This window comes from Kogia breviceps, chromosome 3 (assembly GCF_026419965.1).
Source record: "Kogia breviceps isolate mKogBre1 chromosome 3, mKogBre1 haplotype 1, whole genome shotgun sequence".
Classification (NCBI taxonomy): Eukaryota; Metazoa; Chordata; class Mammalia; order Artiodactyla; family Physeteridae; genus Kogia; species Kogia breviceps.
This window is the reverse complement of record NC_081312.1, coordinates 180,306,582-180,332,268: the sequence shown is the minus strand read 5'-3', so window position 1 is coordinate 180,332,268 and position 25,687 is coordinate 180,306,582. Positions and strand designations below refer to the sequence as shown.

At 45.2% G+C, this 25,687-nt stretch overlaps 1 protein-coding gene across 5 annotated transcripts in view; it reads left to right on the top strand.

The window, feature by feature from the left end:
* BEND7 (BEN domain containing 7) overlaps window positions 1-25,687 on the top strand; it is a 75,601-nt gene that overhangs the window by 19,754 nt on the left and 30,160 nt on the right. For 4 of the 5 annotated variants that reach the window (XM_067030449.1, XM_059059195.2, XM_059059199.2 and 1 more), the window contains 4 exons: window positions 4,274-4,573; window positions 7,776-7,901; window positions 11,898-12,163; window positions 20,171-20,396. In XM_067030449.1, coding sequence (XP_066886550.1) covers window positions 4,274-4,573; window positions 7,776-7,901; window positions 11,898-12,163; window positions 20,171-20,396 — 918 coding nt within the window. The remainder of the gene's footprint in view (window positions 1-4,273; window positions 4,574-7,775; window positions 7,902-11,897; window positions 12,164-20,170; window positions 20,397-25,687) is intronic. The other variant, XM_059059196.2, reaches the window with a different exon arrangement.

Below are 25,687 nucleotides of genomic sequence, written 5' to 3'. Positions count from 1 at the left end.
GGAAAGGTCTGACTATTTACCATCCTTATGTTAAAAGAGATAATGAATGTCAAAGTACCCAGAGCACTAACCCAGTTATCTCCAGCGCCAAATTCTTCTTCCTTAACGTGGTACCTTAACTGGGATGACCTCACTGTACATTTCCACTTCATCACCTGCCACTTCTCTTTATGAGCCTTAAACTCCCGGCACACGGACTGCTGTTCGGGAAGAAGGGTGGGAGGTGATGCAGCTGTGGCATCAACTCAAACAACAGTGAGCTTCTGCCTGGGGCCAGAAGAGTGAAGTTTGCAGGGGCCGAGGGAATGGGAGGTGAATAATTTTCATGAGGGGCTGCAGGGAGGCGGGGTCCTCAGAGAAGAGCTGGTTTTTTATCTCTAGCAAGGAAGCAGAGGCATCTACAGATGGTGGGGCGATCTGCTACCTGGAGTTCCGGGGGGCACGGAGTTAAAAGAGGTGTAGGGCCAACGGGATGGGGAGAATCAGGACCATTTCTTAGAACAACACGCCAGTATAAAGGGATTTGGGTAGAAGGTGTTGAGAGATTTGGAGGGGGAGTACCTTTCCATTTGAACAAGCTGACTTTTGTATCTCTGGGGCCCAGGAGATGCTTGATAAATGTTTACTGAATGATTTATTTCTGGTACTTTTTCAGTCCATCCTATTAATATATTGTTTGTTTATAACCTTAGGATCACATTTAATTCTACTGGACTTCACTCTGCTTTTGATAGGACATTTCTTTCATTTACTTAAGAAAGGTATATGGAATGCCTACTGCATGTCAACACCAGTTAATTTTTAGGGCAAAGATATGGTGACTGTTCTTTGTGAAAAGAAGGCATATGGAAACGGACATCCAGTGTTTATGTACGTCATCTCACTCTGTTGGGGCATTACCGTCTTTTTTCTTTTATTACCCCAAACCATGAATAATCGTGCTCTGCGTAGTATATCTTTCTCTCCTGGCCACGTTAAAGGAGATCCTGTGTGGTGACTTGTGTGTCACAAGACTCTGTATGTATTATATAAATTCTCTACGTAAAGGAAAGTGATCTAGTAGAGTCTTGAGGTTTAGCAAAGGGTAGAATCCAGCCTATTATCTTCTGTAGGCCTTGTCCAAAGGAGTCTAGTCAGTAAACGCTCAAAACATTTTTCATTTAAGGCCGTTTTACCTATAAGGCACCCCCATAGCATGGTTCCATGTTAGTAAGATTTCTTACTGTTTTGTCTTTTCTAAAAAGATCCAGCCCCTTGTGGTTAAACATAAGTAAAGGCATAGTTAGGTTTGGAAAGGAGTCAGGAAAGCGCACAGGTTTCCTTAGGGAATCATGCTTCTTTAGAGCTTCCTTTTCCTGACATTTATACGTGGAGAAGACATTGCCTTAAAACTGGAAAGACAGAGAGGTCAACGAGTGAGTGCTTCGAATCTCAATCTCTTAATACTTCCTGCCCTTTTTTGTTTTTTTGTTTTTTGAATCAGAGAACTTGGCTTCACTGTGACAGTCAGAATAAGCCCACTTTTTCTGAGAAGGACTTTTAGAGGCATTCGGTGCCCTGTAAACATCTTGGTAACATTTGTTACCAATCTCTCAACATCTTCTGCCCAAATCCCTTTATACTGGTTTGTTGTTCTAAGAAATGGTCCTGATTCTCCCCATCCTGTTGGCCCTACACCTCTTTTAACTCCGTGCCCCCCGGAACTCCAGGTAGCAGATCGCCCCCACCATCTGTAGATGCCTCTGCTTCCTTGCTAGAGATAAAAAACCAGCTCTTCTCTGAGGACCCCGCCTCCCTGCAGCCCCTCATGAAAATTATTCTAGACTGCCCTGTGCCCCGCTAGGCTATATGCCCAGCAAGGTCTGGCTCAGAATTCATTTTACGGTTCAGAAAGCTGAAGTCAGAGAACGACAGGCGGCTTGTCTCGTATCAAGTAGCAAGTCAGCACAGTTGGGAAGCGACTGACAGGTCTGGGGAGCGCCAGCCCCGGCCTGTCCCCTGACCCCCACACCCGCATCCGTGGTCTGAGCCTCTGCGGTGCCCCTGCTTGCCCGCGATCCGCGCCCACTCCCTCCCAGTGCGTGCAGGCTGCTCAGCTTTCTCTGTCGTCCCCACTTTTAGTCTTCAAGTCCCCCCCGCCGCCCCGCCCCGCCCCGGCCCTCTGCTCCATCCCTCCCAAATGTGCTTGTGCGAGGACGCTCTCCCCCTCTCTGCAGAGCGCTTCCTCGCCGGCCCGCCAGCCAGCCAGCCAGCCAGCGTGCGATCCGGTTCCAGCAGCTCTTCCCCCAGGCGGTATGGTCTGGGCAGCTCCCGCCTGCTCTGGCTAAAGGAAGGACAATTCCGTTACCCATTGTCCCCTGGGGACGCCCAGCGTGTGTCCTCTAAGAAGCTCCCGCAACCAGCCCGTTTCCAGCCTTCCCCGCGTCTCTCAACTTCCCTCTCCTTGACCTGGGCGCTGGTTGCACTTTGCTGCGTTCCATCCTTTCAGATGTCCCGAAGCCAGACGACTGTGAGCTCTCTTCTCAGGAAGTCGGCCGGCCCTGCTGCCCTCCTTCACAGACCCCTGTTTGCTTCCTCCTCGGGCCCAGGTCCTGATCTGTTGTTGCGTTTGGTTTTTGTTTTGATTTTAGAAGCAATGTTTCTAAACGTCAGCCCACAGCCAGGAGCCCCCTCGATGCTCGCGCCTTCTTTCCTCTACCGAGGAGCCTGGACTTCCACACGAAAACACCAAGTATGCAGGATTCACACTGTAGTTTCAGTCTTGTACTTTTCAGAGCGACAACTTCTAGGGCTGTGAAACTAAGGTCATGACAAAGCAGATTTGCTCTTAGAAAGTTCCAGGATCCTCATGACTTCTTTCCCCGCCCAAGACAGCATCTTACCATAGAATTCAGTCCCCGGAGCAGAGGTGGAGCCTTTGAAAAGAGAATATCCCTTTTGCCGTGATGCGTCAGGGTTCACGTGGAGCTGGCACTGGCCCAAGAGCCAGGCATGGTGTCTGCCTTCACCTGGCTTGGCTGGTGCAGCTCTCGCCAGGGAGCCAGGAGGGAGGGCGGCGCAGCCACCAGCAGCGTGCCGCGGGTGGGTGTGTGGGCAGCGTCCTTGATCTAGAAGATCAAGAATGAAACCCCTGCAGGAAAGAAGCTCCTTCTTGCCGAAACTGTGCTGCTAATCCAGCCAGGAAGGCTTAGGTTTGGATGCTGAAACTAACACCAACCACCTTGGCATATGGATGCATCTTTCAGAATTCCTCTGGGACCTCTTCCAGACACGCCCTGTTCCCCAGACATCTTTAGAAACTTGTAAATTTTGCTGACCCTTCACTACTTAAATTGTGCTTGGTCATTCATTCTCATAAAATCTGGAACATGATTTACGGTTTCTATATTGTCATTGTCACAGGTGTTTGAAGTCAAAAGAGTTTTATTACAAATGAAAATATTTCTCCCCTCAAGCATATGCCCACACAGAGCAGAACTGTAAATTTGGAAATCTGTGTTATTTCTGTGTTCGCTCATGTTCGATGTTAGGCAGTTAATATTTTTATTATTTTAAAAATTGAAGATACTTATTTGAAAACAGTATATAAAAGTTCCCTTATATTCAGTAATGTATTCATATATTAATTAGCTGAATATCTAACTAGACAACACAAAATACCCACATTCATTGCGCAGTTAGTGCTACAGAGAAATCTGGCTAATATGATGCTGACTGCATTAAAACATGATTGTATTAAATGTGCTAGATTTATCTGCAAGAGCTGTGTTTTTCCTAATAGATACTTCCTGTGGGCCTTTTCCTTTTCTTGTCGTTGAAATTGCAGGCATCTAGTAGAGTGACTGGATGAGTGTGTATACATGCCCTGGCATTAGACTTTTATTTTAACACCCGGATTAGAGAAAACAAACTCCTTCTCTTAATCTTTGTAAAGATACTGGCTGATGACAATTTAATAAGATAGATCTAGGCATCCTCTAATGTCAGTATTTATAGAAAATATTCTATAGCTGTATAATCTGGGTCATGTTGAACTAATATTTATTAAGTACCCTCAGTGCAATACAGATACCTTGGTTCAAAGAAGAAAAGAAAATCCTCTGAGGAAAGAAGATTCTTAAAAGAGAGGCTTGTGTCTGGAGTCAGTAATCATTCCCATTTCCAAAGAAGGAAGAAGGGGTGGCCTTTTTTGTCTGTTTGTTTGTTTGTCTGGTGGTGGATTATTTTTTCTTTCACTAATTTACAGTGATATCTCTGGCCCCATTTCCATTAGGAGATGAAAGCATGGAAATTAAAAAACAAATTACAGGAATGAGAAGATTACTTAATGACAGTGCTGGGAGGGTCTACCAGCGTGTGGGCAAGGACGGGGAGAAACTGAAAGAAGAACCCCAGGATTTGGATTCCATCTGGCCTCAGCGTTCGAACTCTGTGGAGGCCCCACCGAGCCTCCACCCGTCTTCCCGTGGTGCGTGGAGTGAGTTACCAGCCCAGAGTGGGCAGTTCTCAGGGCAGTATGGCACCCGCTCCAGAACCTTCCAGAGCCAGTCCCACCCCGCCGGGAGCGCCAATGGTATGGCTGTCATCAGACGCTCACAACGCTTTCGGGGCTGCTGCCCCAATATGCTTTCTGTCTCGATAGTCAGTATGTTCTTTGAGTTCAACATATTAAGCCCTCCCTTAATCACCCACCCGCCTTAGCTGAGTTATTTCAAAAGACCGGGAAGACATAAAGGAAAAAGTTGAAGCGCATCAAAACCCAGAATTGAGACGCAGGAAAACCTGGGGGTTCTCCATTAGAAGGGATAGTTGCTTGGTAGAGATTTCAGCCCTTAAAAAAGAAGTTTAAAGCCATCATTTGCAGAGAGAATGATACTATTGTCACAGAAGACTGAACAGTTAGGACAGAAAGAGCCCCGCTCTGTCATTAAGAGAAGCCTCCTGGTCACGCGGTGTGTTAATACATCCCCTTGCCTAGGCTTGCCCTTTCTTCATTAGCGGAAGAGTCAGTTAAAGGCAGCACTGGGGCTTCCCTGGTGGCGCAGTGGTTGAGAATCCGCCTGCCGATGCAGGGGACACGGGTTCGTGCCCCGGTCCGGGAAGATCCCACATGCCGCGGAGCGGCTAAGCCCGTGAGCCATGGCCGCCGGGCCTGCGCGTCCGGAGCCTGTGCTCCGCAACGGGAGAGGCCACGGCGGTGAGAGGCCCGCATACCGCAAAAAAAAAAATAATAAATAAATAAATAAAGGCAGGACTGATGACCCCGCCCCCAGGTGACACCTTCACTTTAACCTCACGTTCAAGCTACTTACTGAACCTGATGACCCATATTGTACAACCTGCTTCTTTCAGGTTGAAAATCATTCCTTTAAAGTAAAATTTCCTTAATTTAAATTCCTAATTTTTTTTAGTAATTTTTATTGGAGTACAGTTGATCTACAATGTGGTGTTAGTTTCAGGTGTGCAGCAAAGCGAATCAGCTGTACACATACATGTATCCCCTCTGTTTCAGTTTCTTTTCCCATATAGGTCACCACAGAGGACTGAGTTCCCTGTGCTCTACAGCAGGTTCTCATTAGTTATCTATTCTAAATTCCTAATTGTTAAGAAAAAAAAAATCAAATGGCAAATTTTTTTTCAAGGCGTAAGGGAAAACTTGATGATTTCTCCATTCACGTTCATTTTCCCTCCAGTGACATGGGACGTTGCTCGTTCTATAAATTATGAACAGATGTGCAGAACTGTAGTTTTCACAAAGAGAACAAGAAGAAAGGAAGAATGCGTTTTCAGTTTCCTTGAAAAGTTAGGTTTTTTTCCCCCATACACCATCCTTCAAGAAAAAGAGAACTACTGTGATTTTCTTTTTCTTTTATTATTATTATTTTTTTTTTGCGGTACGCGGGCCTCTCACTGTTGTGGCCTCTCCCGTTGCGGAGCACAGGCTCCGGACGCGCAGGCGCAGCGGCCACGGCTCACGGGCCCAGCCGCTCCGCGGCACGTGGGATCTTCCCGGACCGGGGCACGAACCCGCGTCCCCTGCATCGGCAGGCGGACTCTCAACCACTGCGCCACCAGGGAAGCCCCTTTATTTTTTTTTTAAACACAATTTGCAAGAACCAGTTCAGAGGTAGGAAGAGCCGTCTTGAGCCACTGCTGATGAGACAGGGAGGGACCCCAAGAGATGTATGGGTGTCTTCTCTCTCCCTTAATTTTACATAAGCCAATATCAGATTCACACGCTGGCATGCTTCCAGGTTAGAAGGAGATGGCTCTTTAAAGACTCCTCCATAAAAATAAAAGGGCAGTTCTCTTTAAAATTAGAAAATGATTTATAACAAGCTGAAAAGGGTTGGTTTTGTCCTCTAAAAATGATAAAGATAGACTTGGGAGAGCGACTGGGAATCTTCTGCAACGTCCTCCTAACTCTGCTGCCATGGGAGAAATGACTAGAGAAATAAAATAGCCTTAGGTATGTCCGAAGTTAGTAAGCCCCACATCAATAAGTGTTGGGTGAACAGTGTTCTGTTTGCCAGGATGCAACAAGGATAGTGGACTTACTTTGGAAAATATTAGTAATGGTAAAAGTTGAAAACCCGAATTCCCCCATATTCGTTTAAAAATCGATCTTTTTGTGTTGATTGCTTGCATATTTTCGAGAGGAATGCATTTGGTGTCTCATTGGAATTATCTGCAGTTTTAAAGTTGTTAACATCTCAATTCGCTACAACTTTGAATGTAAATATAATTACGCTGCTCCAAACATTAAGTATATCCACAAATAATGCCTATTGCAGGATGTAAATTATATTTAATGTATACTAAAAGATATCACTGGGCCAAAACCTTAGAATTTCCCTCTTACACCGGTGAAAAAACCGAAGTGATAGCAGTCTCTTATCCTGATCCACTTAAAGGTAGCAGGGCTGGATACTGAGACTTGGGAGAACGGCACTGAAAGCGTGTTTTCCCAAATGTCCCGTTTTATTACAGGGATAACAGGAAGATGTTTGTTTGCATGTAAGGGAAACAGAATAGGATAGTTTTATGAAGGAAAAGACACTAAATTTAAACAGTGGAAAAGAGACTAAAGTGAAATTAAAGAAATGGGAATGGAAAAAAGATGTAGAAGGATCTCCTTTATGAAGCTGGAGAACATCCAACACCCCGGCACCCTCGAAACCCTCAAGTTCAAATAGCTCCTCCCAGACCCTCCTGCCCCCGCTTTCTCCATCTCAGACATACCACCCCCCCCCCGAGTGAAAGTTTAATGTGTTGACTGTTCTTAATTTTTGAAATAACATGATTAATGATAAAACTATTTTTTAAACAGACACATTTAATTCTTAATATGAACCTTCAGGACATATCCAGCGACCAGGTTTTTTGCTTTTTTTCTTTTTTTTTGGTAACACTGCTCTCAGAGCTAGTTTTTTGTGCAATAGCGTGAGTGTGTCTCTAGTGAATTTTTCTGTAACTGTTACCTGAGATGAACTGGGGTGACAGTAGGGGAGGCCTGCTGTGACAGTGAATCGTGTGTGTCCGTTCACGCAGCCTCTGCCACCCCGAGACACAGCACAGACCTGACAATAGAGAAGCCTGGCTACCTAGGTGACGTCAGACCCCCAAGTTTAGGTTGTGTCCAAATTACTGGGTACATTTTCCTCAGGCACGATTTCATACGGTACCTTCCTTTTTTTTTTTTTTTTTTTTTTTTTTTTGGCTCTTTATAATCTTGCTGCTGCTTGGCGGCCGTCATTCTTTTCTTTCGTGCTCAGGAGAACTTCCAGTGGTGAATCCGTCGTCAGCTGGATCAAACTGCTGTACCTGTAACTGCCAGTCAACGTTGCAGGCCATCCTCCAAGAACTCAAGACCATGCGGAAATTGATGCAGATTCAGGCAGGTACGAAGGTCGGGCCTCGGGTGGAGGCCTCGGGTTTTGAATGCATATGTGACATCTCCACAGGATGTTCATGGTGCTTTGATTACTCTCTGCTTCCCTCCTTGCTATCTTTTTTTTAGTTTTTTTTTTTAAAAATTTTTTACTGGAGTATTCTGGATGACATGCTTCTTCCATTAGCCATTTTCTCCACTTTTTCTACAACCCATCTTCCCATTAGCAACTCTAACAAACGCCTTATGGCTGGTACATGTGCCCCGGATACTTCACCCCGACTTCACCCCGACTCCCCACACACTTCACAAATGTCAGCTAATTAAACTTTGAAACAATGATACCCGAAAGGGGGCAGAGCTCTCCGGCTCATATTCCTAATGAGAATCAACAAGGAGGTTTGCGTCAGGGAAGGAGGTGAGAACGGCTCATCTTCCCGCCTGAGGGGCTCGGTTTGGGGGCTGCGTGCATCTCACACACTCCCACTCCTGCACAAGATCCCCCCCGCCCCCCCCCCCACACGTGCACATACACACGTACACCCCGCGCTGGGCTCCGTGTGACAGGTGGGGAGCCACGCATTTTTGTGCACACGCAGGAGCCCTTGGGAAGCATGGGCTCCGCTGCTGAAGATTCCAGAGCATCAGCTGACAAGAAACGTTGGCCCTCGGGGCCCTGCTTGTGGCTTTTCTCCTTAACATTCAGGTCAGAGAAGCTCAGAGACACCTCCTGTTTTGTCTGTTTATTTACACGACGCTTCTTTTGTTCTCCCCCCTGTTGGACAAGTTGAAGAACAGAAGAGCAGTGAACTTGCAGCTTGGGGTCAGAGTCCCAGTTTCTCCTGTCCTAGCTTGTTTAACTTCTTTGAACCTCAGATTTCTCATCTGTAACTGGAGTATTAATATCTAACTCACAGGGTTGTTGTGAAAATGGAATGAGATAGTGAATGGAAGTGGACTCTGTAAAGCATGGTCCGAGCCTCAGCTATTTCGTTAGCATTGTTATGAAGACCTGCAGCATCTCACAGACGTCTACAAGTCTAGGTCCTTATTATAGTGGATGTGTTTTCTAGGCTCCACAATTAGGGGAGAAAAAAAGGACATTTTTGTGACAGGTACAGAAAGTAACAAATCATTTTATTAAGCCCTCCCCCTCGTCAGGGAAAGCTGCTCCTTGAGCAGGAAAATAGCACCCGTCTTTTATGACTATCATCGCTACCCCCCTTCTCTCTGTAAAGGTCAGAAAGGTCACTATTCAGAAATCGTACTTGGTGCCGCTTAGTGAATTCTAGTTAAATTTTAATAGTCAATGATGTGGTTTGATGTAAAAAGCTTCATACTAAAACATATCAGTCACCCAAGATCACGTGAAAGTAAAACGGGCAAAAAGGCTTTCCGAGAAGCCACATCTGATTTTCTGGGCTGGATGTGGTCTTATCCCAAAGGGAAAAAAAAAAATAAGCGTTTTGGTCAGGCCAGTAAGCATTTAACTCACCTTGTTCCACCAGGATAATCTGTGTTCTTATTAACCTGGTGAAGGTTAACATCTGCTAAATAAGGAGCTCAGAAAGAAAGGTTACTTCATTCGGTACAGATTCTTTCCTCAGTGGAAGAATTTGTTAGCACTTGAGAAAATGTGCATATGAAATTGTAATGATTTATTTTGTTACTTAAGCTCCTTACTCCTGAAATGGCAAACTAAAAAGTGCACCCATTTAAATCCTTGACTGAAGCCTTTTTAGGATCTGTTAAGTAAATGCCGCTATGTCACCCTGTTGTTTTTTTTTTTTCTGAACCTCTGCAGACTAGGGCGGTAAATGACTCCAAAGCTGTAGGAGAACCCAAAGGATGAGCTGAATAAATGACTCTCCTTTTCTTAAACTTAAGAATCTGTGTTGAATGCGTAGATTTACTTAAGGTTTATTGCCTATACAATGTAGATTTAAACTCTATTTAGAAAGTTTCACCTTTGCTTCAGGGAGAAAGCCAGGACGAAGATCAAGCGATAAGATCTGGATACAAAAGACTACTGCTCACTGTATCCAGACTTGCGGAAGGAGAAAAACTTAGACAGTACCTGTGTTCTTTAAACTTAAATCATTTTGCTTTTAATTTTAGAAAGTGAGGCTGGAGTCCTAGACCGTAGATAATTGCTTGGATTGTCCATCTGACTTTCGGGATGGAGACCCAGCCGCCTCGGGTGAAAATTTGGACCAAACAGAGAGACGTTCCTGTCTGGCTTGCATATTAGGATCACTTGAGGAGCTTTAAAAAAATCCTGATGCCCAGGCATCACCCCTGGAAATTCCAATTCAAATTAATCTGGGGCGAGGCTGAGGCACTGGCTTTTTTTTTTTTTTTTTTTTAAAGCTCCAGGGTGATTCTAATGTGTAGCCGAGGTCGAGAACCGGTGAGCTAGACTAATTACTGCTTGGGCGGTCAAAAAACTTCTCTGCTTATTTTGTAGTGCAAGTAGTTTGTTTCTAATACTTTATTTATAAATTTCTGTCCAGCCTAGAGATGCATATATCAAGTTCAGAGTACAAATATTCTTTATTTGCAACCTGATAGGAAATGATCCATATTACGTGCATGTAAAGATCTTTAGATTTTCATTTGGCTTATTTTTAGAGGTGTACTTCTGTAAAAAAAAAAAAAAAAAAAAAAAAGCAGCTATGTCCAGTGGTTGTATTTATCAAACCATATTAACACATGAAGATTTAAGTAATAATGCCGTATTTTCCTACGAAACTTTGCATCAGAGTATTTTTATTTATTTATTTATTTCATTTATGTATTTGGCTGCGGTGGGTCTTCGTTGCTGCACGCAAGCTTTCTCTAATTGCGGCGAGCGGGGGCTTCTCTTCGTTGTGGTGCGTGTGCTTCTCATTGTGGTGGCTTCTCTTGTTGCGGAGCACAGGCTCTAGGCGCGCGGGCTTCAGCAGTTGCGGCACGCAGGCCCTGGAGCTCGAGGCCTTCAGTAGTTGCGGCACGTGGGCTTCAGCAGTTGTGGCTCGCGGGCTGTAGAGCGCAGGCTCAGTAGTTGTGGCGCACGGGCTTACTTGCTCCGTGGCATGGGGGATCCTCCCGGACCAGGGCGCGGACCTGTGTCCCCTGCACTGGCAGGCGGATTCCTGTCCACTGTGCCACCAGGGAAGTCCCCAGAGTATTTTTAAACGGTTAATAAACGTCACTTCTCAAAGGGCACCTATGAGAACTGTAATTAGCATCCTTGGTTCCCTTAAGTACATACCTAGGCAGCATCAGCACCCAGCTCTTGACGGGTGCTTTTTGTCTTTGGAACTCAAACTGCTTCTGGGTCTTACTGATTTGCTCTCCTTGTACAGAATTATAGCCTTCCTCTTTCTCAGCTACATGAAACCGAGGCACAGAGAAGCAGCCTGGTCAGAACCCAGCAGAGTAGTGTGTGGAGACAGTCGACGTGTGGAACAGCAGTGGTTTGTGAGACCGGAGTAGCTGGGCCCGAAACTGACCGGCGGGCCTGGCCCACATGCTTACTGGTCATTCCTGAATGACGCTTTTGCTCAGCTTTGCCCCAGTGACCGTCCTTGCTCGGCCTTTGTCAATTTTGGCACCTGTAGGTTGCTGGCTACTAATCAGTTTAACCTCAAGTGACAGCCGGACTATTCCTGAGGCGGGCTTGCCAGAAAGCACGGGCATCCACACCGCAATTTAATTTCCGGAGTTCTCAGTCATACACGAGTGTGATGGGATGCGTAAAGCCACGCCTCCGTGTTTTTTCATAGCCCATCATCCTTGCCTCCTGTTGATTTTACCCACCAGCATCTGGGGCCCAGTTTTCTCTTGGGTTTTCCTGCCTGTAGACCTTGGAGGCTGCATTTGGGTATGTTCAGGTCCAGCGTGAGGTTGATTTCAGCGTGCCTTGCCCTTGAGTGAACCCACCTCCGCCTCAGTTTATGAAGCCAGTACGTACTCCTGAGTTGGAGACAAGTGCCTGTACCATATTTTTGTCTGTCGTCCACAGTCGGAACCCAGAACAGACAACAACCCCCAATCTCCCTCATCTGCTCCCAGCGCACTGCCGTCTCGCGCAAGAGAAATAAAAAGAAAAAAGTGCCCCTGAAGACTGCGGAACCTCTCACTGTGAAACAGAAGCCCAGCGCGTTAGAAGCCGAGAAGAAGGAGGTGGCGGCCCCCGAGAGTCCCAGCCTCCCCTCGGCCGAGCACACCTCCCCCAGGGAGAACCACGTCCTAGGATTCGGCATCGTACTCGGATCACCAGCCTCTGATGTAAGTTGATGTTTTCTGGCTGCTGACGCTAATGTGTAACTTCGCCCTTAACTAGTTCTGCCCGAGAAAACCAGGGAAACTTGCAGAATACACGTGGGAAAGAGGGAAGGAAAACTCTTAATAATTTCCTTGCCCAGGACTTTCTCTTCTGAAATAATCCTGGGCCTTATTTCCATGAACATGTTTGCATTCTCTCCGAAAGAAGAAGGATGATGGAGTTCTGCTCGCTGGTTTCGTTAACATTTTTAATTTCGAAGCAGCCGTTTTCAATGTCCTCAGCGTAGTGAGCTAAAAGAACATAATTAAAGCCTTGGTAGACGGGCATAAATGAACAGAACACTACAGATAAGGTCACACCTTTCTAGAAACACAAACTAATAATCAAAAAGAGAGCGGTGGTGCTACTTCTATTTTATAGATGCAAGCCACACGGCTAATTAAGTTGCAGCGCCGTGTCACTGAGTCTGTGTAATGACAGGTGAACAGCCTGCAAAGGTTTTTCCGTTTAAATATCATCGCTAGAAGGTCGTCGCAGCCCAAGGTGCTGAGTGACGTCTAAGGCGTTCGTCTGACTGACCATTTTACAGTCACACGGCCACAAACGAACTTCTTCAGTAATGTGCGCTGTTGTCCGCGGCGTGCTCTCCTTGCAGTGCCTTGATCTGAGTACACCGATGCCGCGAACCCCAGCTCATGGGGGGGGTTCCTAAAATAAACAAGGATGGCTGAGCTATTATTACCAGATGGCATAGGATGAGAATCCCGCTGAGAACTGCCACAGGCCTATATAGGAGGCGAGTTTGGCCCTACCTCTTCAACTTTAAATTTTTTTTTTTTTTTTTGGTGGTACGCGGGCCTCTCACTGCTGTGGCCTCTCCCGTTGCAGAGCACAGGCTCCGGACGCGCAGGCTCAGCGGCCACGGCTCACGGGCCCAGCCGCTCCACGGCACGTGGGATCTTCCCGGACCCGGGCACGAACCCGCGTCCCCTGCATCCGCAGGCGGATTCTCAACCACTGCGCCACCAGGGAAGCCCTCAATTGCTATTTTAAATAAGTTGTTCCTTTCAAGTTGCAGCAAGACGGTCTGCTAGCACGGGTCTTTAAAAAAGGGAGGCAACAGAAAGAATCATCTCGTGACTTGGTTAGACTAGAAAATCATTTGACCTTTGATCCAGTCCTTGGCGTGAGGGGTTCCCGTTGACTTGTTTCTTTACCCACGAACACACACACGATTGTTAAGAAGTTCTTCTAGACTAAAAACTTAGTTTTAAAAAATCATTAACGACCACAGCATTCTGCCCTGGACCAGCTGGCTCATTTGATCCTACCCCACTGTTATTGCAGCTGAGGCCCTGGTTTCAAAGCCCACATGGATCACACATTTGGAAGCAGAGGGAAATGATTCCACAACACAAAGTACCTTCAGTCTGAAGCAGTTTTCATAATACTTTTCCATTTTTCTTGAATGTTTTAGGCCTTCTTTTCTGTGATAGGCATTAAGGTGTCAGGAGCAGTCTTGTGCAAATCATCTCCTGCATGAGTCAATCTAATGCTAATAACTGAACTTGCCCCTCTTTAAAAAATTTATAAGGTCTAAATGTACTTCAGAGATAAGTTGAGAAAGATCTGTTAAAGGCTTCATGTACATTAGTGAAATAGAATAGGATTTTTATCTGTACCAATATCAGTACTGTAATTTAAATACCAGAAAAATAATCTGCTTTTTATTTATGATGATTTTTGCTAACAAGAGGTATTACATTTAATAAAGCACGTTCAGAATTGTCCACGTAAACTCAGTGAGGTGCTGACTGTCTTTGACCGAAGAATAACACGCTTCTAAAGGAAAGCAAAAGCATACATAGATATTATCTTTATACATTATCCAACTGATATGCCCTTTGATTCTTCTGTTCCACGGAAATTGTCACTGCACCTAGAGGACCACGCAGTGAGTCCCGTCATTAGAACTTTTGTCCCCGGATAGTCTTGCTGGCGTGAATGAGGCTGGCCCTTTAGGTGATGAGACCATCAGTGCTAAGGCATCTAAATTTAGGTGCCCTTCTAGCCTTTTATTATTTCGTAGCCGTGAGCCTTTTAAACTTCGGTGGAAGTCCAGAGGAGAAAGCGGAAAATCGATCATAATCTTGTGGGAATTACTCTATAAAATCAATCGGAGAAAAGGTAATATAACTGGATTATATATAAGAAGACGGGCATTGTGTATCTGAAGATGGGCTCTGAAAAGTACCCAGTGTTGGGACGATTAAGTCTAAAGTTACAGGATTGGGCGTGTGGTCCTTTGTAGTTAGAGCAGCTGCGTGGCCTGCACTGATAGCAGATGATGATATAAACATGGGATCGAGGCAGACAGTGAAAGCCCTGACGTGTCCTGCCGAGGCCCTTGGGCCTTTTTTTATCTTGTGGGCACTAGGGAGCCATTGCAGATTTCAAGTAGAGGAATAATCATACCTGTGTTTAGAATGGAACCTGGAACAGCACTGTGGATGATTGATAAATATAGAAGAGAGACCAGAGGCAGAGAGACCGGGAGGAGGATAATTCCAGGCAGCCAGGCAAGAGACGGGGAGGGTCTGTACGTGAGCAGTGAGCCTGCAGGGACAGAGAAATGAGAGGCACCCGGGGGTACCCACACAGAGGACTTGGTGACTCAGGAGAAGGAAGCCCCACATTTCTATCCTGGAAAACAAGGCTGGTTCCTAGATGGTACTGATTTCCTTAACTGAGACAGGGGGCACAGAGCAGAAGCAGAGGCCTTCAGTGCCGGATGGGAAGTAAAAAGAAGCCGAGTGTCCTCAAAAGGTCATTAGAAGCTTCCCTGGTGACGCAGTGGTTGAGAATCCGCCTGCCGATGCAGGGGACGCGGGTTCGTGCCCCGGTCCGGGAAGATCCCACGTGCCGCGGAGCGGCTGGGCCCGGGAGCCGTGGCCGCTGCGCCTGCGCGTCCGGAGCCCGTGCTCCGCAACGGGAGAGGCCGCGACAGTGAGAGGCCCGCGTACCGCAAAAAAAAAAAAAGGTCATTAGATGTTTGGAGCACAGGAGAAAGATTAGAGTGGGAAGCAATGAAAAAAGGACACATAAAACCTGTGCTTTACTGCTTTTTAAATGTAAAAAAAAAAAAATTACTGTAAATTATTTAAAGTTCACAATGCATTATCTTTTCTTATGCTGTGACTTTGAGAGTCACCCAAATACAAATTTGTGTATCCAGGCACAAGCACGACCTGAGGGGCTGTAGATCACTGCAGGTGGGCCGCCGACCCCCAGAGCCCTGACGGGTATCCCTGCTCAGTGCAGAGAAACAGGGAGCCCTAATCAAAACCAACCACAGTCCAGCACCTCGGGGTGCTGTGGGCACTAAATGGCCTAGAGCACGTGGGGAAACCCTCCTGCGGTGCCTGGCACGTCAAGGGCACTCAGCAGACGGCTCAACATCTCCATCTGTGTTGAGCGCAGTATATGCCAAACCACCTTTTAAAACTTTGGGTCTAGGACTTGGCGTTAGTCGGAACCCTCCCCTCAGTTTAACTCCTATTTTCTCGTTCTTTCCCTGTTATTCCTCACTGCGCACACAGCCCCCCCTCCCAAAGCACCAAGATGGTGTCCACGATCCTTTACAGAACTTGCTATACCAGTCTGTAATTACTGACGTGATTTCCTCTCCTTCCCCCTTGGCTTCTCAAGGGCAGGGAATAAATTTTAAAAAATAATAATATTAATAGCATTAATAGTAGTAGTAGTCGTAGTAGTGTTTGTGTGCTATCCTTTGCCAAATAATTTTTCCAATCTCATCCTTACTCTTTGAGGTGTTATTATTATCCTCAATTTATAGATGAGGAGACGGTGGCATAAGGGGCTTAAGTAGCCTCTGCTCGAGCCCACAAAGCCAGGAAGGTGGAGCGGGTTCCCAGGCCAGGGCTGAGCGTGCCCTTACCCACCGGGCGCCAGACTTGGGCCCCTGCTCTAGCCCTGTTCTTGAACGTGACCACCGCTCACTAACTGTTCCTGAGAGTCGATGAGTTCACATTCAGTGAGTTCAGCGAGTCACATGATATGTTCAGAGAGACTTAGGGGAAAATCTTTTAGTCTACCAGGTGTCATGGGATCCCCCCCAGCCAAACTTGATCTTGACCCCAGCTACGTCTAAGCAAAGGGAGACCACAGTTGAAATGCAGAGAGAAACAGGATGGTTCTCGGACCCACAGGCCTGGGTCCGAGGACATTTTCAAGAGTCCTCATGACTACATGCAGTTTCTGCCTCCCGAACTGCGCTGGGTGTAAGATGTAACACCACTGGATAGGAAAATTCAACATTTGACGCGTAACTGTGCCAGGTGGCTGAGGTGCTGAAACTCGGCAAGACATGCATGGGAATCCAAATTTATAGTGAGAATTCAGACTCTTAACTCTTAAAATGGTGACTCCAGGTGTCGTAAATCCTGCCCCATACTTTGGATGTCATCATTTAAAGATCTTATTACTTCAGTAATCCATAGACTCTTTAAATTAGTGTATTTGCTGTCTGTCCTCACTCGAGTATCACGTAGTAATTCTGTCAAAGGAAGTGTAGCTTTCAAAATGATATTCATTTGGAATCGTGGTGGTTTCTATCATAGCCATGGTCAGTAAGCAGAGAGATCTCGCTTCGACTAGACGGTAAACAAAAAGAAGAGATTCAAGCATACAATTAAAGCGTTTTAACCTGTTTTTAAATATAAGTGCAAAGTTGTGGGTCATTACACGGCTGTAATCCACCTGTCACTATATTTCTAAAGTGGAAGAAATAAAAAGGTTTCAGAGTAAAAATTTGAGATTAATCAACCCTGTATCTTTTCTTCATGTCTCAGGACGTAAAGCTCCCCTCCTTTTTTTTTTTTTTTTCAAAGGAATTGGTTCGTTGGTTTGTGGCCCCTTAGTGCTTGCTGACAACCAGCTAAGAAACTTGCATGAAAGAAAGGATGCGAGGGGCAGGGAGGGGCAGAGACCAGTCACCTTGGCCGCTGCCGCTGGCCTCCACCTAACAAAACTGACTCCTTTGTAAGGGACGCATAACTGGGCCACCTCACGTTCCTTGATCTGGAAGGAGAGCTCCAAAATAACAAGGACCGTCTGGCAGCAGAAAGTAGAACACGAAGCATCGACAGCTTCTGGATCGGGGCGGGGTGGGGGGGGAAATCTCAGAAATCGAAATGCTACTCTGACCCCATAGGCAGTCTCTCGGCTCCACAGAAACCTCCGGAGACTTAGTTTTAGGGGTTGCAGCAGGTGCCAGCAACAGCAAGTGCATCTCTCTCCTAAATCCTACCACCAGGGCCCTGATATAATGCTATCCTGGCCCCCTAACCTAAACCCCTTCCCCCCCTCACCAGCCAAATGCTGCCTAATGGTCTGTACCCCTCTTGTAGCTCTTATCGTTCTCCACTTTGTACGCTGGGGGTTTACGAACGTGTCTCGTCTAGTGAGCCCGACCTTAAACTCCTTCCACACGGAGGGCGCTGAGTAAATACCGATGGATTGACCCAGGGCAGGGTTTGGTAGGTAGCCTGCTCCCTGAGCTAGCACGGGCCCTGCGGGGAGAACACTGGCCTGCTGGACCCGGGCAGGGCAGACTCCACACATGCTTCCTTTATGTGGGGATAAAAGACCTCGAAATCAAGACGAGTCATTCCGAATGAGTCCTTACATAGTGTTTTGTTGCTTCTGAGAAAAATCTATCAGGCGCTAGTTGGGTGTTTGGCGCTCTGGATGCAAAAGGCAGTGCACGTTCTGATGAGAAACGCAAACTCCCGACCGAATAAATGCAGTGTGAAGAGTGCAGAAACATAGTTCATAGAAAATACTCTGCATGTGTGAAGAAAGAAGTGGCTAGTTCTGCCTGGTGGCTAGTTTAGGTCAGAGTCTCTCAAATCAGGTCCAAGTCCTACAAGATGGCTGAATTTGAAACACCTGCTTGGTGGTACCAGAATCCAGCAGAGACACCTGAACGAGAGAAGACGGTACGGTACCTTTCCCTTTTCTCTCTTGCAGATTTAAGGGGCTACCGTACCCCCCAGCCCGGGTCCTCAAATAGCTGTGAGTTGCTGTTTCTATAAAGTAGACTGCGGTCCTTTTTTTTTGTTGCTGTTAATGGCATCCAAATGATACAGGAGCGCTTAGCAAAAATCTGTGGTCAGTTCATTTAGCATAAAAGGTCTGAAGTCAGCCATAGGATGTGCAAAATCAAATTCTGAGTATAAATCAAACCTCATCTTCGATTTTGGTGGTGGAATTCTCTCAATCCTAACATTGCTACATCGAATCGTTCAACCAACGTGCACTGAGTGCCGCGTGTACAGCTTCTGTCCCAGGAGTCGGGGGCCCAGAAGGTCAGCCTCTGCAGACCTTCACCAGCACTGAGGTGCAAAAGGCAGGAAACCGTCCGGCGGCGCTGTGTTCACAGCGATATTTACCAAGCATTCAGAGACCAAAAGCCAAATGGCCAAGTGGAGCGGAGAAGTGAGACGACTTTCTGGAAAATCCAGTTGCGAATTCCCTTTGGGAGCAACAGGGCCCCAAGTCGCCCCCACGTCATCTGATTCATTTAAGCCCTTCTCTGAGCCTTTACTCTGACCGCAGGACAAACAAAAATAATCCCTACCCTCCGGGAGAAAAACTAGTCCCAGATCCTCACATTTCTAATGTGACTCAGAAAATCTAAAGGAGTATCAGGTTTGCAAAGTTTTAAATATGGTATCTAAGAAAAAGCTTTTATGATACATCCTAAGTGACGTTTCCTTCTGACTTTTTTTCTAACGAAAGTTTACCAACTGCGTTTCTTCACCGTAAAGTCATTATTTTAAAGTCGTCCTGTTATAGTCAACAGTAAATGACTTAGTAGTTTAGATGACTAATGAACTTTTATCTATTTAACAAGAATTTACTGAGCGCCTCCAACGTGCCAGGCCCCAGAGATAACAAAGCCTGAGTTCCAGGCAGCAGGAAGGGCCGTGATCTAATCAATAATTATAATACGGTATAATAAGCACAGTCAGATAAGTATGTCAAATAAATAGCAGTGACAAAGCACGCATAGCTGCCTCCTCGGGAAAGAAACAGTTAGGAAAGGCTTTGAAAAGGAAATGGCGTGAGCTGGGCTGAAAGATGGAAAGGTGGGTTGTAAACGTCCATGGCGTGTACACAGAGAATGTATTATCAGTGTCTGAGCTTAGGTGGTAGAGTCCAAGTTGAAAGGGCCCTTATCAGCCTTCTGATCCAGTATGCCAGCCAGGAAACCCCCAGCAGGGAAGCACTGGGACCAGCACACTGGTTTTCCATTGGTGCTCTGGGATGGGGCTTCCGATCTTCCTCCCCAAAGCAGGGATCAGGGCACCTGCTCAGCACTTTTGTTTATTTTATGTATCAGTTGACATACGTTTTCACTGGAGGAATAAAAAACACAGCTCCACAGCTTAAAACCACGGGGCCAGCGCCAAGAGCATGGGACCTAGAGGGTAGCCTCTTGTTCGTGTCCTTAGGTAAATGAGGTCAAATTATTTAACGCAGGAGAAAGTGATCTGTAAACAGTAATGCACGGAGTGCGTCTACATTATTTTTAGGTCATTTTTGGTACGGTCTCTTCGGGCCTGTGTTCCTTCCTTTACAAAATGAAGACGCTTCACCCAGAAGTCTCAAGTCCCCTGGGTAGCTCTAGAATTAAATGCTTTGGTACTTATCCAGCTTTCTCTTAACTTTTTCTGAGGACGAGGATGCTTTTGCAGCGTACTCCTTTCTGCTGCTTTGGGCGAGACTTAACACTGGAATTAGAGCATCTCATTTGGTGAAACTGGTTTTGTAAATCGCAAACACTGGCACACAAAGCTGAGGCTGTGTGCTTTGCAGAGCCTATGGCCATTGCAAGAGCTAGTGATGTTTTTTTGTTGCACATATGCCCAAATTTGGTTGCTTCAAATCTTGCTTTTAATGACATATTTATGTTCTTTTGGTAGCCAGAAGTGCAACTTGCCGAAGGCTTTGATGTGTTTATGCCTAAATCTCAGCTGGACTCTATACTGTCAAACTACACTCGCTCAGGAAGCCTTCTGTTTAGAAAACTGGTGTGTGCATTTTTTGATGACAAGACTTTGGCTAACTCCTTACCCAATGGGAAGAGGAAAAGAGGACTCAATGACAACCGGAAAGGACTAGACCAAAATATTGTAGGTGCAATAAAAGGTTGGTCTGCGTCATTTCATTTTACGGGATCTTTGTTAAGCTTTGCCTTCATTCCATAAAGGTGCAGCTGAAAGTGTAGTAAATGAACCAGAGGCGAATTTAACTCTGCCGCTGGCCATCCGCCCACCGGCCTGGCTTCTGGGTGTGAGCTCCCTCACTCTCCGCCCCAAATACCACTAGACTTTGCTATTTCAAGGTGATGTTAATGTGTTAAAATCAGATCTGCTGCAGAACCGAAAAGTTGTTCCTTCACTAACTTTGAAAATGAAAGTCTTTTTTCCTTTCAGTCATTTCTAACTAAGAACTTCATCCAAACAGGATTTCTGCTTAGATTTTTAGTTGTAAGTAAGAATAAAGCTGTGATGCTCTTTTGAAAAGAAGGTAAAAGAGTTCTCTCCAAAGTTCAGAAGTTGCTTTACCAGGTCACTGCTTCTAAATATACTTTGAATGGAAGGGATCCCACTGTGAAGCCAGACCCTACTCTGCTCCTTCTGGTTTTGTGACATGGAATTGTGCCAGGTACATGCAGACCAGTCCCCGGGTCTCCCCGTTAACACCTGTGGAGGTGTGTCTGAATCCCACCGCGTTACGATAGCCACGCAGGCACACGTATGTGTGGATCCTCATTTGCACCCAGGTCCACATCCTAGATGTGCTGCACGTTTTAAATTTCATTTTCCTCCTTATTTATCTCTTACTTTTAAAATGTCCTTGGGACTTCCCTGGTGGTCCAGTTGGTAAGACTCCGCGCTCCCAACGCAGGGGGCCCAGGTTCGATCCCTGGTCGGGGAACTAGATCCCACATAACGCAACTAAAAAAAAAAAAAGATCCTGCATGCCGCAACTAAGACCTGGCACGCGGCAAAAATAAATAAATATTTTTAAAAAGAAATAAATAAAATAAAATGTCCTTACTTAGGACTCTGATAAACGTAATTTTAGGTAACAGAAGTACTGAGATGTGACTTTCAGAAAGAATGTCAATGAATTTGCAAATATAAACACAACTGCCACGGAAATGAAATTTCGGATTAGGCCCCAGTTACCCCAGAATCACTGCTTGCGAGGTCTCTCCCCGCCCGGGTTGCCGTGTTGTCTGGCTGTGGACTGGGACTGACACCCAGAGAGCGCTGCCCCCCAAACCCTGGCCCCCCCGCCGTGCAAAATGAGTAAATGAATTCAATAGCACTTAGCGGGGGCCTTGGAATCCCACCATTTACTTCGCAAAATAATACGATTTTTAAATGGAGTTAGCAAGTACCAGGCAGCCTTTGTTCACTGGCCAGAAGGACAGGAGCCTTCATTAACAGCAAACTTCTCATTCTCCAACAGAGTTTTTTCACTTAAAGTGACAGTTGAGTTGTATTAAGTAAGCTACAGAGATATCACAATCTGTGCCATTTCTGAAAAGAATGATTCAGCCTGAAGCGACACTTACAACAAGATTACAGAATCTGACAAATAGTCGGTGATGTAACTAGGACTTGCTGAAGTGCAGAAGGGTCCCATTTGGGTTTAATAGGGCTGGGCCTTCTGGAGACATGAAGGGCAAGGCTGCGGATGCTTTTCATGCTGGAGCTTTTAAACGTGCTGAAGTGTAGCCAGGGATTGTTTTAACTTTCTTTGTTTCCAGGGCAGTGTGTTAACAATATGGAAGTGTTTGGAAATTAGGGAATCATAAATGACTGTGTTCCATTATAATGACAGAAGAGTTACCCTAATCATAGATGGTAATGAAGTATATCATTACAAGTAGACTGATACGGCTTTTATGCTACCATTTTCAATCTGGACTGGACATCATACAATAGTTTGAGCAAGTATATTAGAAACAGAAATAGAAAACGTCCCTTAGCTAGAAATAAACATGGCAGTTGAGGGCCCTTCTACCCCTAAATGCATAATAAAGCAGATTATTCAAACCAAAGAACTTACACTTTCCATACTCTTCTTTTATTGTTGAATTAAACCTGGCATTAAAAAATTCTTCTAGAACAACAAAATAACTTTAAAACAGACAGAAGTCCACCCATAAGGCCCCAGCAGCCTAAGGCCACAGATATTGTATCTTCACTTGTTTGCTTGCCCTGTTGATTCATAGAAAAATTTCAATTTTGACTTTTTTTTTCCTCGATTACAAAAATAACACATGCTTGTAAAAAAAAATCCAAACCATAAAAAGGCATAGGCGGCGGCCAGGCCTCCCACTCTTCAGAGGGTACCGTGCACGTTCCTACAATCCTCATTCAAAGTATGAGTGTGGCGTCAGGTTTGTCTCTCTTACGAAAACGTCCCGTTTACAATGATCAGCCACCGTCCTTACCCACTTATTCTGACGACCTCTCACAAGCACCTTGAGAAGAAGCTTTGTCTTCCTTTTTTTTTTTTTATTACCTGTTGCACTTCGCTGAGGGCTCTACACACAGTCTGGTGTCCATAAATACACGTTGGGTGAGTGAATGGACATAGGTTTTTCTCTTTCATCTTGACTTTGCCCTTAGTCTATTGACATAATGGGCCTAGTACTCAACATCCATCCTCAGGTCTTCTCACACCTAGTTTGCAAGGATTGATGTCAAAATGTTGCTGTAAATTTCTACCACTTAATAAAGTGCCAATGAAACAAACAAACAAAAAAATGGAAACCAAAACTGAATATAAATTTGAATACAATTCTCTTAGTTCCCTAATATTTTTTTTCTTTTCATGCCGTACTTTGACTCGCTAAAAGTTTATGAACCCACATACTATACTATAAAGCGATTTTTGGAAGTAGCTGTTAATTGAAGGCCTTTTTTTTTTTTCTTTAACAAGAGAAAAATCACGCAAAATTTAATACCATGTATACGTGGGAGAGACCCGGGAAATCTGAGCAACTCCTAATTGACGGTCTTATTGAATAATTATACCCAGTTTTTCATGCTATCATTAGAGTTAACAAAAAGAAATGTATTTCCCTAAGCAAGTCTTTCGCGTCTGAGTGATCTGGCAAAGCGATAAAATGTCTTTCTACATAATAGTGGCAAGAAAACTGCTCATGTTACTGCTGCTGTCTACCACATATTTTGAAAATATTTTGCAAATACTAAATATTCAGTCTTTCTTCCTCCATCCTTTATGGGACAGTGCACCAATACTGTGTTAATTTGAAAAGTTCTACAACCTAGGAATATACATAGACTGGTTGATTTTATAAAACCTTCAGTGAAAACAACAGTGGAGGCTGGATTTTGTTTCAAACAAAATGATGAGGTTGGTTAAGACAAGAACGGGAAACAAGATAAGGAAAACCTGTAAAATGCTCATAAATAGGAACAGAAACGGACTGAAAAGGCAGAGTTTATCGTGGGATTGTTAACATAGCTCTTCATGGTTATAATTAATATTCCCCATAGTACAGTATCTTGAAAAATCTGTTTAAGCCTCTTGGTAGAGATCATGCTTTTCACAGTCTCATGTTTTATGGTAGGTGCCCCTTACTGGTAACTCACTAAAAATTCATTTATAGGGATGACCCAAGGTGTTGATGATGAAAGGATCCTCCTTAATTAGAAACATTCACCCGAGCGCTTTGAATTTAACTCTGCGAAGAAGCAACCTAGGATCTTATTAAGTGGAGTCTGAGGTTTTGGTGCTAAGGATAGTTTAGTATCCTAGATTTAATTTGGAAATGATTTTACAGCCAGGATGCAGAATGGAGGTCAGGACCCAGGTGTACTTCCCTCCCTTCATGCTTTACCTGCCAAAGACCACCTAGTTCTTGGTGTCCTATGCCCAGGAGACCACACGGGGTGACCTAGTGAGAGTTATCAGATATTGATATAATCATTGCACCTCTGAATGCTCTTCAGAGAGTGCAGCTGCAGTAAAGCCATTTTTAGACCTGGGTTATGCTTTTTAGTTCAGCTTCATAGTGAGTAGCTGAGAAAGTTTTATTACTATCAAACTACACCAGGTTTTTGAATCCTCTTGCATTCAAAGGAAATGACGTCTCCTTATCAAGGGCAAGGGCCATTCTACTGCCCTTGGTTCACGCCACGTGGCACAAACTGCACCGCGGCTCTCGGGGAGCATCAGTGCTGCTGACCGGCCGGGTGGCCCGCGGGGGTCAGAGCATCCCTGGGCTTGGGGGGTGGTGCTCCAGACATTCGACTATGCTTCTGACACTTCACGTGACCTCACCCTTTCATAGGCTCTGCCAGACGGACCACCAAAACCTCTCCTTTTATTCCAGCAACTCTAGAGACACGTAGGGTCTATATTTGCCATTTTGGAACTCCTTTATTTTCCATTTTTATTGTATATCGTCACTCATGTCCTTGGATTTATTCCCAAAAAGTGAATAGCTGTTTTCTATCTGATCTCAAATAGACTTCAATATGTTTGGGAGCGGAACCTACATCTGATTTCTTATTTGTTGATAGTAACTTCTGGGTGTTCTGAGAACTCCCTGTAAGAACAAGGCTGAAACATCAGCTTGGGTTCGAATACCCCTACGATGTGGATGATTTTAGTTCCATTTATGGGAGAGGAAAAACTGAGGCTATGAGAAGTTAAGTAAACTTAAAGGAAACAACTAGTAAGTGGGAGAGCCAAGATTTAACCCCAGGCCTCTCTCACTCCAGAGCCATTCCTTCATACCTTCTGTGAGGACCATATGAAAAGAAAGAAAGGGGTCTCCGCCTTAAACTTCTATCTTAAAATTTAGCACTTTGGATCCTTTATAAATTCCACTGGGAAGGTGGCCATACTCGTGATTTTAAATGACCGCTCAGTTGTTGTGTCGTATTCAGAATGAATTTCTAGGTAAGGCTTAGCTGTCCTTGAGTTTATTTACTAGCTTCAAGGGCAGGTCTTCCTTTGAAGACAGTGAGAAGCAGTCCCGTCATGGTAGAGAGAAAAAGAGAAGTGTGGTCCCTTCTCTAGGGAAAGAGACTCTTCCAGTGCACAGAACCACAGAGAAAGAGTGTGCAAGCTGACCTGTGTGGAAGTAGTCTGCCAGCGTTGTATGTAAATTCGATTCTAGCTGAAGTGTTTGGCCATTGGAACCGGTTGATAAATGCTTTCATTCAAGAATCCTTCCGGAAAACGAATATTCATTTGGGAACTAATCTGTTCAGATTTTTACACATCACATCAGCTTAAAACAGGATAGACCTGCATAAGATATGACAACGAAGTAACCTCTAAGGACTATTTAATGACATCAGATTCAGAGCTTGTCTGTGACTGTCACCTAGTTGCTGTCTGCATTCGCCCTCTCTTTATGGAGGCCCGGTGGCAGGTGGGCG